General features: G+C 38.8%; 1 protein-coding gene across 7 annotated transcripts in view; it reads left to right on the forward strand.

The window, feature by feature from the left end:
- THADA (THADA armadillo repeat containing) overlaps positions 1-14,857 on the forward strand; it is a 329,048-nt gene that overhangs the window by 6,885 nt on the left and 307,306 nt on the right. For 5 of the 7 annotated variants that reach the window (XR_004287706.1, XM_032351902.1, XM_032351903.1 and 2 more), the window contains 8 exons: positions 1,641-1,801; positions 1,914-1,946; positions 2,205-2,253; positions 4,186-4,373; positions 7,555-7,649; positions 9,119-9,339; positions 10,894-11,600; positions 13,929-14,080. Coding sequence is in view for 6 of the 7 variants with exons in the window: in XM_032351902.1 (XP_032207793.1) it covers positions 1,641-1,801; positions 1,914-1,946; positions 2,205-2,253; positions 4,186-4,373; positions 7,555-7,649; positions 9,119-9,339; positions 10,894-11,600; positions 13,929-14,080 (1,606 nt within the window). In the remaining variant the exon portion in view is untranslated. The remainder of the gene's footprint in view (positions 1-1,640; positions 1,802-1,913; positions 1,947-2,204; positions 2,254-4,185; positions 4,374-7,554; positions 7,650-9,118; positions 9,340-10,893; positions 11,601-13,928; positions 14,081-14,857) is intronic. The other 2 variants (XM_032351905.1, XM_032351906.1) reach the window with 1 other exon arrangement.

Consider the following 14,857-nt stretch of genomic DNA (forward strand, 5'->3'; position numbering starts at 1 on the left):
CTTTCTCTACTATAAGATCATATAAAATTACTTGCTTGTCTTTATTAAAATGCTTCATCTGGAATTAAACTTTGAGTGGAGTGTAAGTTAGAGATCCAATTTAGTTTTCGATAATGGGGACCCACTTATTCGCAAACTTTTGAATAGTCCATCTTTCCCATGTATCTGGAATGCCATTTTATTATGTTTTGTGTTCCTGTATAAACACAGATTTGATTTTAGACTTGGGTCTGTTTGTTTACTCACCAACATCATACTTTTATTTACTATAGTTTGATGAGGTAGTTTGATTATATGCTGGAACAAGTCACCCTCCGGGGACGACTTCTTCAGACTATTCCTATTTCTAAATTCTTTCTCTTCCAGAAGAGCTTTAGAACTGTTCAGTCATATTTTTAAAAAAGTGCCTACTGGTTTTGATATAGATTAATTGAAGTAAAATTGACACTAAATTGAATTTATCTATTAAGTAAATTTTTTTGCTTGTCTACTATATGTCAAATAAGTATTCCAGGCATTGAGGTTATAATGAATAAAACATTTTAGAATAGAGGTTAGATACTTTTTTTTTTAAGATTTATTTATTTTAAAGATTAAAAAAAAAGATTTTATTTATTTGACAGAGAGAGAGAGAGAGATCACAAGTAGGCAGAGGGGCAGGCAGAGGGCGAGGGGGAAGCAGGCTCCCCACTGAGCAAAAAGCCCAATGCGGGGCTCGAGTCCAGGACCCTGAGATCATGACCTGAGCTGAAGGCAGAGGCTTAACCCACTGAGCCACCCAGGCACCCCAAGATTTATTTATTTTAGAGAGAGAGAGTGAACATTTGTGGAAGAAGGGGCAGAGGGAGAGGGAGAGAGAATCTCAAGCAGACTTCCTGCTGAGCCAGGAGCCCGGTGCTGGGCTCCATCCCTTGACCCTGAGATCATGACCTGAGCTGAAATCAAGAGTTGGAAGCTTGACCATGGCACCCCTGGAAGTTATGTTCTAAGAACAAGATTGAAAATAATCAAAATAAATAATCAAAATATATAGGATTAGATGAAATGAATGCTATGGAGAAAAATAAAGCATCAAGGGGGAATGGGAATACTAATGCTGGGGTGAAGGTTACAATTTAAAATATGGAGGTCACTTCAGATGTCTTGGCTGAAATGTCATTGTTAAGGTGATACTTGAGATTGACCTGCAAGGGATGAGGGAATGATTATTGGGTCTATTTGAGGGAAGCATGTTAGGTGGAGGAAATAGCAAGAGCAAAGGCTTTGGTATATCTTCGCAACAAGGAAGGCTATGTAGCTAGAGCTAAGTGAACATGGATTAAGATGAGGCTGGAGAGATAATGGTGGCATTAGAGTGTGTAGTCTTGTAAGTCATTGTCACCACTATGGCAACTAATTTGAGAGGGATATTGTTGGATGATTTTAGGCAGAGGACTAATATGGTGTTTTTATAGTATCACTCTGGCTACTCTTTTGAGGAGGGAAATGAGATGGAAGCAAAGCGTTCCAGTGATTGTGGCATGAAGTTAAAATTTTCTACCTTATTTTGAAGGTGTAGTTCAGTATTCCTTCATTTGTATGATTTCCTCCCCACTCTGTATATCCACTTGCTACATAGTTATGAAATATTTAATACTCAGTTCTTTTTCTAGCTCACTAAATGGCCTACCTGAATTTTTCCTAACTGAGGCTGTACAAAGTTTTACTTCTCGTCTTCAGGAAGAATTGAATACTACTGATCTATACTCTTACAGGAAAGTAATTGATAATATATCTTCCTGTATGGAGAACTTTGACTTAGGTAAGCCAGCTGTTGTGTAGTATTTTTTCTACCATTACATCATTGTTTTTAAATGACATTAGATTTTGGCCCTGGAGCTCCTTACCAGTGTTGATTTTTTTTATCCCCACAGGTAGAACAGGAGTTAATAATCTTCTTAAAAATGGTAAGTCCTATTATTTTATTTAATTTTGAGGGGGTAACTGCTTGTATGAGTCATTTTGGAACTGGTTCTTTTCTCTTTCTTGGCAATGGGCAGAGTCTTGGAGATTACTAGAGTACATCATGCCCCTTCCTTTTAAGTTTCTACCTCTATAACATGATATTATTATAGGTAACACTAACTTAAAATATTTTCTTATACTGACATGACACTTTACAATTTTAGGTTCTGCTTTGTCATTATGTATTCTTTTTGTTTCAGTGCTCCATTTTCTGCAGAAGAGTTTAATTGAAATCTCAGAAGAAAATAGGTGAGTATTATGTGTTCACATGCTTGTGCGTCTATGTGTATGTACATTTGTAGTTGTGTATTGTCTTTGTACAAGGGAAATTTAAAAAAGTATTCTAGAATGTGCTTCATTCTATCCCTCTCTGTTAATATGAGTCCTGATTATTGAAATTTATCTTTCAGAAGTTTGATATTTAATTTAACCAATCAAATAAATTCTTAGGAGAATATGAGAATGAGCTTCTTCCTCCCCAAGTGTTCCTTTCTGATAGCATTCTGTTCTTGTTTTATGAGTGAAATATATTGTTATCTTTCTGAGGATATTAATGATAGTTTTTTTTAATAGTTTCTTATCTTTATATAGTCTTGTTTCTTCTAAGTTGCTTTTTTTCTGTTTGATGCTTTCACTTTGCTAGATGCTCTCATCAGAAATCTGGTGATTTTTGGCCAAGTGCCCATATTTAAGGATGGGGTACTGAGAGTTGATTTGAATCTGTGCATATGGATGGGGTTGATTGCAGGTTTTATTGTAGGCTAATTTAGCTAGGCTATTGCTTTGGGAAATCTCTGATATCAATATCACTAGGTCTTTTTGCATGGGTAACAGAGTCTCCATGGAATCAAACCATTGGCTGAATATTCTGGCTGCTGAGGGAGTGAAGAAACATTAGGCTGTGGCATTTGGCATTCATTGTTCATATAGTTACCTAATTCTCTTGTTTGCAATATGGTGTTCCTGGCTTATCTGTGCATGTTGTTTTACCTTCTCTAGAGGTAAGCCAGTTGTAGCCAGTAGCCAGTTTTCCTGTTTTCTGCTGTGTTGAGAATAGACTGAAAGGGGTGGCAAGGATAGAAGCTGGGAGACCAGTTAGGAGGTCATGGCAATAATCCCAGGGAGGAGATGAGAGTGACTTAGGCCAGGAGTGGCAGTGAAGGTGGTCTAATTCTGTGTGTATTTTGAAGGTAGGACCAACAGGATTTTCTTAGAGATGGGGTAGGAAAGATAGAAGTCAAGGATGATGACCAAGTTTTTGTAGGGTAGAGATCACAGCAGGTAGAGCAGGTTTGGAGTTGAAGATGAGTTCATGTAGTTTAATATGTCTGTTAGACATCCAAGTGCCGATATCGATAAGAAGTTGCATATGCAAGTCTGGGATTAGCAAGAGAGATTCAGGCTGGAGATACAAATTTGGGAATCATCAGCATATAGATCATAATTTAAAGTTTATGAGCTAGATGTGATCACATCAAGGGAACAAAGTAGCTGAACCAAAGAGGGAGAGTAAAGACTGAGTTGTGGAAAGCTGTAAAGAGGTTAGGGAGAAGAGGATAAATTAGCTAAGGTGTCTAGGAAGGAGCAATGGTGAAGTAGAAGAAAATGGAGGAGAGCCTGGTGTCTTGGAAGTCAAGTGAAGAAAGTGTATCAGGGTTGAGGGGGAGTGTTCAAGTTTAGAAATTGTGGCATTCTAGGAACCCCTGGGTGGCTCAGTTGGTTAAGTGTCTGTCTTCAAGTCAGGTCATGATCCCAGGGCCCTGGGATTGAGTCCCTCATCGGGCTCCCTGCTCAGTGGGGAGCTTGCTTCTCCCTCTGTCACTTCCCTTGCTTATGTGCACACACACTCTCTCTGACAAATAAATAAATAAATAAATAAATAAAATCTTAAAAAAAAAAAGATTGTGGCATTCATTCTTGCTCTTATTTTTACTGTAAAAAAAGAGAAGCATGATTAGTCATTAGCTGAGGAGGAGGAAAATGTTGAGGTAAGAATGTTGAAAGTTTACAGTATATGTCCCCATAATTGGAATGTTTATGGGAGTGGAGGAGAGAGTCATAAATGTCTAGTATAATCTAAAACGAATTTTGGCCCTTTGATTGAGGAATATTTCTTTCAGAGGGATAAAAATGGGGGCATTTTTATGTGACTTTTGTAATAATGTCTTTTCTTTGTTATAGAAAATTTGCTGGAAATCATATAGTTCAAACGCAACTGATGAATGACTTGTTGGTAGGCACTAGAGTTTCAGTGATGTTAGTGCAGAAAATACAAGACTTCCAGAGAATTCATTTGAAGGCTTCTACTTCTTCCATATGGCAAAGTATGTGTGGATTGCTGAGTATTTTCGCCAAGTTTTTAAGTGATGGTAAGTGTAAAACCATGAAAATGATGATTATAATTGAGTGTCATTCAGCTTGTGCTAATAATGATATGAAATGTTTGATACTTAGTCGAGTTGTAGAACCTCTCTTCCAGCCCCTTAAAATGGGGAAATGGCCCAGATTATGAGGTTTTAATGCTTTTTCTTTCAAATGTACCCGTTCTACAAGGGATAATGTTGAAGGACTTTTCTAAATGTGTGTGTGTATATTGCAAAGAAGAAAACCTAACAGCTTTAGTGTTGAAAAGCCACAGACTTTAAATGACAAAAGAAATTCTTGATAAGAGATTTCCAAATCTGAGTGGACGATCTGGAAAGGAGAACATAACCCATACATTTCTCTTCAAGTGATGATGGTAGTCCTTGTTGGGGGTGGTCATCATGCCCCCTTATGTCTCTCGTATGTTGCTTCTATCCATATAAACTGTGTTACTGGGAAGCCAAATAGTTAATGAGAGGAAGTCTCTCTTGTAAAAGTATATCAAATAACAAAATAAAATGAAATGGTAGAATATCACCATTTTGTAACCCGAGGAATGGATGCAGGCAGTAAGCGTCGGCAACTGCTAACTTTACAGAACAGACAGCCAGACAACATGTCTCCCTTAGAGGCTTGCTTTTACCACCCATACTCTTCCCAGAGTGACTGAACTTGAGACTGATCTCTAGGTCACTTGCCCATTTACAGGAATTACAAAAGACAGAAGTGTGTTGAAGTGCATTAGGATGAGGCGACCCCACATCCAGATTGTGGGGAAACTGCAGATCAAAGGCCAGAGCTCTTGAACAGAGAAATTGTAATGAAATGAAGGGTAGAGAGGGCACCTGGAGATTAAAAGGCACTTAAAAGATATATCAGATTTTTAAAAAAATGGACAGGCCTAAACTGCAGTGTCTAGGGATACACATTTGATGAATAAAATCATTTGAAAATCAGGAAGCCATTACTTTGGAAGTCATGATAATCCTTACTCAGGGTGAGAAAAGGGGGTGTGGCTGGGATGAGGCACGTGGAGGAGCCTTCTGCGCTGGGTGCCTGAGTTTGATTTCTCACCTTGAACACTGGGTACAAGAGTGTTTACCTTCAAATAATTTATTAAGCTATACACTTGTTTTGGGTGTTTTCCTATATCAGTGTGTTACAAGATAATATAAGATTAGGGACACCTGGGTGGCTCAGTTGGTTAAGCCACTGCCTTTGGCTCAGGTCATGATCCCAGAATTCTGGGATCAAGTCCCGCATTGGGCTCTTTGCTCAGCGGGGAGCCTGCTTCTCTCTCTCCCTGCCATTCTGCCTGCTTGTGTGCTCTCTCTGACAAATAAATACAATCTTTAAAAAAAAAAAGATTAACAAAAAAATGATACGTAACACATAAAGTATTTACAAAAAGTTAATTACCTTTTTACCCTTGACCTCACATTCTGTATGGTCATGCATGCATGCATATTAACTTATTAAAAAATTATTGGGGTCAGTTTAGAGTTTTTGTTTGTAAAGAGCAATAACTGATTCTGGTTTTGCTAGACTAATGGGAGAAAACATAGTATCTCACTGTTTGTATGTTTTGAATCCTGGTAACTAGTGAAAGTGCTAGCTGTCTTGTCCAGATAGTTTTAAAAATTAATTAATTAACTAATTAATTAATTTTGGCTAGGATCTCAGTTATTGAAAGGAAAGTTACTTTGAGATGCAATTTACAGACATATTTTCAGAGAACATTTGCTTTTTAGAAGAAGACTTTGTTATTCTTAAAAAAAAAAAGCCTGGTGAAATGCAGGGAAGACCTGATTTCAATACAAGGCACCCTCTTTTCTGAGCAGTTGGTAGGGTCTCTCCAGTGCCGTTCTTCCCCAGGGTTTTATTTTTTTGTTTGTTTAAAGATTTATTTATTTGTTTATTTGACAGAGAGAAAGAGATCACAAATAGGCAGAGAGGCAGGCAGAGAGAGATGGGGAAGCAGGCTCCTTGCTGAGCAGAGAGCCTGACGTGGGGCTCAGTCCCAGGACCCTGAGATCATGACCTGGGCTGAAGGTAGAGGCTTAACCCACTGAGCCAACCAGGCGTCCCTCCCCAGGGTTTTAAATCTTCACTTATCAGTCAGGTGTTTGGCTGCAGGTAACAGAAAACTAAATTTCGGGGACTTCAGCGGATGTCCCTCCCCTCATTTCCACATCATAGGAAGTTCAGAGGCAGGTGATCCTGAACGTTGTATGCAGTCTAGGACCCAAACATTTCTGTCTTTCTGCTTTGCTATCTTCAGCATGTTGGCTTTCATTGCCACGTTTGTTGCCTCATGGTTGCCATTTGACTGCTGCAGCTCCAGACATTATGTCTGTGTATAAGGCAGGAAGGAAGGCCAATTGCATCTTTGCCTTTAATCAGGAAAAACAGAAGTACCCAGGTACTTGCTTACATCCCAGTGGCCTGAACCCTCATATCTACCTTGAGCTGTGAGGAAGATAGAAGCAGCAAGTGTCCTTCCTTTGGCTGAGGACATGGATGCTCCAGTCAAAGTCATAGTTCTGTTAGCAGGAATAAAGGGCAAAATGGGTATTTATGAGGTAGTTCATGGTAGGCATTTATGATTCTTAACCCAGGTTGAATAATTTGCCAAATTTGGTAAACTTTCTCACAAACCAGAGGCTGATAGGAAACAGGGAGGAGTCAGCAGGCCAAAATTGGTTGCATTGGGTATAGTGCCAGTGACGGCGGAGTTTGCAGTTAGCACTGATGCAGGCACTTTACACAGCCCTGAAACCATGTTAAGAAAAAGTAATATATGTGGGGGTTGGGATTCAAGGCATCAGTGCAGACAAATGGTATTGCTGCTAGATATGCTTCAGGGAGAGGAAGAGAGGAAGAGAGCGTGGGAGTTAGAGGAGAGAGAATCACATTGATTAAGCATTTATGTGCTGGACATAAAAACCTTATGTTAGTTATGCATTTAAACCTTATAATTAATTGTCAGAAGTTACAGTTTCTCATTTTACAGAAGAGAAAGCTGGGTCCCTAGGAGGTTAAATAACTTACTCAAGGTCTATTTGACCTGGGAATTGTGCTAGAAATTGCATCTAGGATTATCTGACCCTGCACCATGTACTTTTTCCACTGGACCAAAACATCCATTGTCATTTAATACATGCTGTCTACTTTTTTGCCAAATAGATGACCTCTTACAGACAATTCAGAGTACATCTGGATTAGCTGTTATTCTTTTTATTAAGGCTATGTTTCATCCACCTGAAAAGATTCCTGATTTGGTGAGTGCATCTCCTTTATAGAATTGTGTTTGATGGATAATTAGACACATGTTTTAAAAATATTTTTAAAGAAGTGAATTAAAAATTTCTTTCTGCATAATCAGAATCTTTCTGGCGATCATTTTCTCTTATAGTAAGAGACAGTCCAAAAATGCAGAAAAAGCAGAGAGAAGACAATAGCAGTCACCTATTAATCCATCTCACAAAGATTATCACCATCAACATTATTTTCGATATATCCTAGTTTGTTTCTAGTGCTGTTTGTTCGGTTCCATCTCTCAGTATTACGAGAGATACTTATAATGTTGAAAGTTTGCAGGAGTTAATGTATAGATACATAGAGTCATTACTTTTTGATAAATATGTCCTTTTTATTAAGAATAACCCAGGGGGCCAGGCACCTGGGTGCCTCTGTTTGTTAAGCAACTGCCTTTGGCTCAGGTCATGATCCTGGAGTCCTGGGATCAAGTCCCGCATCAGGCTCCCAGCTCCATGGGAGTCTGCTTCTCCCTCTGACCTTCTCCCCTCTCATGCTCTCGCTCACTCTCTCTCTCAAATAAAAGAATCTTAAAAAAAAAAAAAGGAAAAAAATGAATAACCCAGGGGTACCTGGGTGGCTCAGTCAGATAAGCGTCAAACTCTTGATTTCAGCTCAGGTCTTGGTCTTGGGGTCGTGAGTTCAAGCCCTGTGTTGGGCTCTGCGTGTGGAGCCTGCTAAAAAAAAGAATAACCGAAATGTTGTACTTTGTTTTTATTTATTTATTCATTTATAAAAGACTTATTTATTTGAGAGAGAGAGAGCAAGAGAGTGAGCACAAGCACGAGGAGCAGAGGGAGATGGGGAGAATCCCATGTGGGCTCAGCGCTGGATCCCATGACCTTGAGATCATGACCTGATCTGAAACCAGGAGTCAGATTCCCAACTGACCATGCCATCCAGGCGTCCCCCAAATATTACGCTTTAGATGGGAAGTATGTTAGGATCGATTTTTCAGTGTATTTGGTCAGATGCAAAGTATAGTTGATAATTGGGCTATAATTCTTATATTCAGTACTAGCAGGTTTTTTTCTTTCTTACTATTTTATCTAGAAATTTCTTTTAGCTATTTACTTGACTGTTCGCAAAATAGTTGTGTACTCTTCTGTGAGATCGCAGAAGGTATCACTGGATAAAATTTAACAATTTGATTTCTAAAATCACCACTTAAAAGCATTAAGCTCATCCACCTGCAGGTAGCAATATGTTTTGCTCTGCTGGTCCATTCAAACCAGCAAAATGGTTCATGTATTTAGATTGAATTTTTTTCCCCCTTTGATATAATAATTTCAGCACTTGTGGCTTTTTGTCTTTAGGTTCAGTTATTTTTCCTAGGATGTTTCGGGGGAAAGGGAATTTTGCATTTACGTTTTGAAATATCTGAAAAGTTTTCGAAGCTTTATAACATGTTAGCTGTGTTATGTTCTTCCAGATTAGTAGTTTGCTTCTCCGTTCAGTGGACTGCGCCAGCATGCCCGACTGGTTTTTGAACTGCTGCAGGAGCCTTTGTTGTACTGATGTCTCGCAATCAACTCTCTTATTCCTGTGTCAGGGGACACTCACCATGTTGGACTGGCAGAATGGGAGTATGGGTGCGAGTGGGGAGGCCCTCCTCTTGAATATCGTGCATGTCTTGTTCACCTTGAGTTCACAGTGAGTTTTCAGGCTACTGTCTCCTACTCTGTTTTGCTTGTCAGACATTTCAAAGCTGGCAACTGAACTAGCATATTTAGTAATTCCATGAAAAGTGCACAGGGTAATCCTGAATTAAAAGGAAGATAACAGGGACGCCTGGGTGTCTCAGTCGGAAAAGTGGCTGCCTTCGGCTCAGGTCATGACCCCAGGATCCTGGGATTGAGTCCCACATTGGGCTTCTTGCTCAGCGGGGAGCCTGCTTCTCCCTCTGCGTTCTGCTTCCCCTGCTTGTACATGCACTCTCTCTGTCAAATAAATAAATAAAACCTTAAAAAGGGAAGATAACATGTAGGCAATGAAATGAGTATGAAAATAGAATAAGAGAAGGTAAGATGAAGGGGGGGTAGTTACAGATATTGGTGTAGGTGAACCTGTACTGAACATTTCGAATGCTGCATTTTAGTTTATGAACAACGTCAACATAGGTAATTCAGTATAAGCCTCACATGTCTGATAGATAAGATAGGAAATCTAATGTATTGAGTAGGTAAAGTGAAGTTAGAAAAGTAAATGCTCAAACTTAAGAGTGTATTGCTAATAAGCAACTGAGCCAGAACTGCAGCCAGCTCATTTGACTTCATTGGATTGTGTTTGTGGGGTTTTTTTTTTGGGGGGGGGTATTTTTTTCATAACACTTGAAAGTGATCATGTGTTTAAAATGTCAAGCCAGGGGCGCCTGGGTGGCTCACTGGGTTAAAGCCTCTGCCTTTGGCTTGGGTCATGATCTCAAGGGTCCTGGGATTGAGCCCTGCATCGGGCTCTCTGCTTAGTGGGGAGCCTGCTTGCCCCCATCTCTCTGCCTGCCTTTCTGCCTACTTGTGATCTGTGTCTGTCAAATAAATAAAATCTTAAAAAAAAAAAAAATGTCAAACCATAGATACACCTTGATAGTAATGGACATGAAGGTAAAGGAAGAAAAGTACTGTGTTCTAAAATAAATTTTTCATGTTTTTCAGTTTATATATAAGTAAAAATTGTGCATATTTTAAAGGAATGTAAAAAATATTTATTTATTTATTCACTCATTCATTCATTTATTTATTTATTTTTTAGTAAAGGGGTGGCGGGGAGGGGCAGAAGGAGAGGGAGAAAGAATCATAAGCAGTCTCCACGCCCAGTGCAGAGCCCAATGCAGAGCTTTATCTTGTGACCTTGAGATCATGACCTGAGCCAAAACCAAGAGTTGGTTACTTAACCAACTGAGCCACCTAGGCGCCCGTCTCAATATGTTTTAAAACACGTGTGAAACCATTATCAAAATAAAAATAATGAACATTTCCACCACTCCCAAAAGTTTATTGTGTCCCTTTTTGGATTATTTCTCTAAGATGAAAAGATTCATTTATAATTTGACTTCTATTTTGGCATTGTAAATTTAATAATTATTGAATTTTCTGATCATTTTCTAATGAGAAATCTGATCTTTGTCTTTTATATTTTTAAAATCTAGATGATTATAAAATGAAATTTATTACTAGTCATTTTATAATAACATGGCTCATTTTTCTTCAGGATCAAGGAATCAACTCTGGAATTGTTTCTGTCTAGAATTTTGGCATCCTGGGCCAATTCAGCCATACATGTCCTTGAATCAAGTTCCCCAAGCCTAAAGGACAGTCTGAATGGGAATTCAAGTGTAGTTGGGAGACTTTTGGAATATGTCTATACCCACTGGGAACATCCACTGGATGCTTTGAGACACCAAACCAAAATTATATTCAGAAATATTCTCCACATGCATCAGCTCACTAAAGAAAAGTCAGACTCCGAAGCGTCAGGTTTGGCTGCCGATCGTTTCATCTGTGATCTGACCGAGAATCTTCTGCAATTGGAATGGCATGTGAAAGGGAAGTATGCATGTCTTGGTTGTTTAGTAGATTACATAGGAATTGGACATATTTTGGCACTAGCTAAAACTATTCCATCACAAATCTTAGAGGTGATGGGAGACCAGTCCTTGGTACCTTATGCAAGTGACCTTTTAGAAACCATGTTCAGAAATCACAAGAGTCATTTGAAGTCCCAGGCTGTTGACACTACTTGGATTGATGAGTGGCACAAGACTTGGGTTTCTCCTCTCCTTTTTATACTGTGTGAAGGAAATCTGGATCAAAAATCTTATGTGATTGATTATTACTTGCCAAAATTATTGAATTGCAGCCCCGAAAGCTTAAGCTACATGGTAAAGATTCTTCAAACTTCTGCTGATGCTAACACTGGTAAGAAAAGGAATCATTCTTTTGGGAATTTCTAGTTAAGATGTTTAAGGTTAGGTATCTGGGCAGATGTGGACCATATCCAGATTTAAATATTACTGCTTACATAAATAGTAGAAGAGGCTATTAACGATAGAGATTTCAGATTGAGGCTAATGTTCCTGTCCAGAGTGGAGTAGAGTTTTTTTGGCTGAAGTCATTTCTATAAGCTAAGGATTGATTCCAGTTATGTTCCCTTTTATACTAGTTTTAATCCATTTACCAAGTACTTATTTGTTAGGTTGTCAGACATATGTAACACTCATAACAGTTGGAGTATTTTATATAAGTTGCTTATGCTAGTGCTTGAAACAGTAATTAAAAATTGTTTCTGGCAAGGATCAAGATAGGTAAACTGGCAGTAGCAGTTTTTAATCTCTGGGGAAGAGACAAAAAATGTAGACGTGGTGACCTCAAGAAACAACTCTCTGGTCATTTAGGATAGAGGGTAAACATTCCACAGAAATTTGGTAACCCAGAAGGAATCACTGCATTAAAGCATAGTTAAGTAATTAATATGTAAATGATGATCCTGACTTTATTGTTTGAATCTTAAAATTACTGTATTCTGTTTAGCAAAGCAGGAATATGATACTCTACATCATAATTTAAGAATATTTACAAGGGATGCCTGGGTGGCTCAGTTGGCTAAGCATCCAACTCTTTTTTTTTTTTTTTTTTAAAGATTTTATTTATTTGAGAGAGAGTGCTAGAGAGAAAGAGAGAGGAAGCGCAAGCAGGGGGAGAGGCAGAAGGAAAGGGAGAAGTAGACTCCCTGCTGAGCAGGGAGCCCGATGTGGGGCTCCATATCAGGACACTGGGATTATGACTTGAGCTGAAGGCAGGTGCTTAACTGACTAAGCCATCCATGCACTCTAGCATCCAACTCTTGATTTCAGCTCAGGTCATGATCTCAGGGTCATGAGATTGAGTCTCACATTGGGCTCTGTGCTGAGCGTGGAGCCTGCTTAAGATTCCCTCTCTTTAGGGGCACCTGGGTGGCTCAGTGGGTTGAAGCCTCTGCCTTCGGCTCAGGTCATGATCCCAGGATCCTGGGATTGAGCCCCACATTGGGCTCTTTGCTCAGCAGGGAGCCTGCTTCCCCCTTTCTCTCTGCCTGCCTCTCTGCCTACTTGTGATCTCTGTCTGTCAAATAAATAAATAAAAAATCTTAAAAAAAAAAGAAAAAAGATTCCCCCTCTTAAAAAGAAGAAAAAAGATTCCCTCTCTTTGTCTCCCTCTCCTCCTCCCCTGACCCCCACTGCACAGGCACTCTCTCTCTCTCAAAAAAAAAAAAAAAAATTACAACTGAAAATAATAGAAAACTTTCAATACTTCAAAGAGTGACCATGAGGGACGCGTGGGTGGCTCAGTTGGTTGGACAACAGGTCCGGGATCAGGTCATGATCCCGGAGTCCCGGGATCGAGTCCCGCATCGGGCTCCCAGCTCCATGGGGAGTCTGCTTCTCCCTCTGACCTTCTCCTTGCTCATGCTCTCTCTCACTGTCTCTCTCTCAAAGTAATAAATAAAATCTTAAAAAAAAAAAAAAGTGACCATGAGATAGCTGGAAAAATCTGATTCCCATACACAAAAAAAAGCCGTTATTTGTAGTTGGTTTATTTTTCGTTATTTGTAGTTTTAAACAACCAATTGTTCTTGCCTTTTTTGAGAAGCCATCTAAAATTCAAGATTCATGAATCTGTTCTGAAGTAAGGCAGTCTCTATTTTTTTTTTTTAATCAGTGTTCCCTTTGAGCCAGGGTTCCCTGTTCTGTTAATAATGACTGATGTCCTAGCCTCTAAAAGGATCAGGCTCCTTGTAATCCTCCTTTTATCTTTTTTACTAGGGAGAAACAGTAACTCCAAAATATCTACAGAGGCTTAGTGTTTGTTTTTAGAAAAATAATGGTATTTAGCCACTAAAGTGTTTTTACCAATTGTGGCTGAAAGTCATTTTAGTTGTTCTTATTGTTTTAAATAATTTGTCTACTTGATTTTTTCCCCCCCGAATCACTTTGGTTCATTTCTAGGTGTAAAGGAAAAGCTAAAAATAGCAAAAAATAATGATTTCTTTAAGTTTACATAAGCAGATTATGCTTACTTCAAATTATTGACACAATAACAATCAAGTTCTTTTCAATAATGATTATTTTATCATAGTAACTTTAATTCATGTTAGAATTTAAAATATTATTTTTATTTCTTGAAATTATAATTGCAAAATGAAAGTTGTGGCAGTTGTTGTCTGTGTTATTGTGCTTTTGAGACAAGAACGATCTTTACCATCCTTAGGGTCTTTTAATAGTAGAGGGGCTCTGGGAGCTTTGATGGCATGTCTGCGAACAGCTAGAGCTCATGGACATCTTCAGTCTGCAACTGATGCCTGGAGGAACCTTGTGTCCAGTGCAAGAATAAAACAAGGCTTAATTCATCAGCACTGCCAAGTAAGTAAACAAAATATCTGGGAATTTCATACATGCAGTAGATCCCTGATTTATTTATTCAGTTAGCAGTCCAATATAGAGGCCCCCATGTTGAGCCCAGCACTGTTTTAAGGGATCTCTAAGGAGGATGAATTGAAAGTGAAAAGCGTAGGGGCAACTGGGTGGCTCAGTCTGCCTTTGGCTCAGGTCCTGCTACTCAGCGGGGAGCCTGCTTCTCCCTCTGCCTGCCGCTCCTCCTGCTTGTGCTTTCTCTCACTCTATCTCCCTCTAAAATAAAAAAAGTCTTAAAAAGAAAAGTGAAAAGTGTTGACTTTTCAGGCTATTTAAATTTTAGTTGAAGGAATGAGAAAACCTGCATAAAACAACTGGAAACTCTTAGAAAATAACATAGATATAAGTGCTCCTTTATGCATAAGGACTTGAGGGGCTCAGAACAGGGTGGGTAGTGGTTGATTAGGAACATGTTAAATGGGATTAAAGGAGAAGAAGCATTGAGCCAGCACACAAAATGGGAGAACACCAGAACTGATAAATAAATTCAGTAAAGTCACAAGGTAGAAAATCAATGTACGGAAATTTTTTGCATTCCTATACACTAATAATGAAGCAGCAGGAAGTGAAATTAAGAAAGCAATACTATTTACAGTTACAGCGCCAAAACCAATAAAATATCTAGGAATAAATATAACCAAGGAGATGAAAGACCTGTGTTCTGAAAACTATAAAACATTGATGAAAGGAATTCAAGACAATGCAAAGAAAGGGAAAGACATTTCT

The sequence above is a fragment of the Mustela erminea genome, chromosome 7 (assembly GCF_009829155.1).
Source record: "Mustela erminea isolate mMusErm1 chromosome 7, mMusErm1.Pri, whole genome shotgun sequence".
Lineage (NCBI taxonomy): Eukaryota > Metazoa > Chordata > Mammalia > Carnivora > Mustelidae > Mustela > Mustela erminea.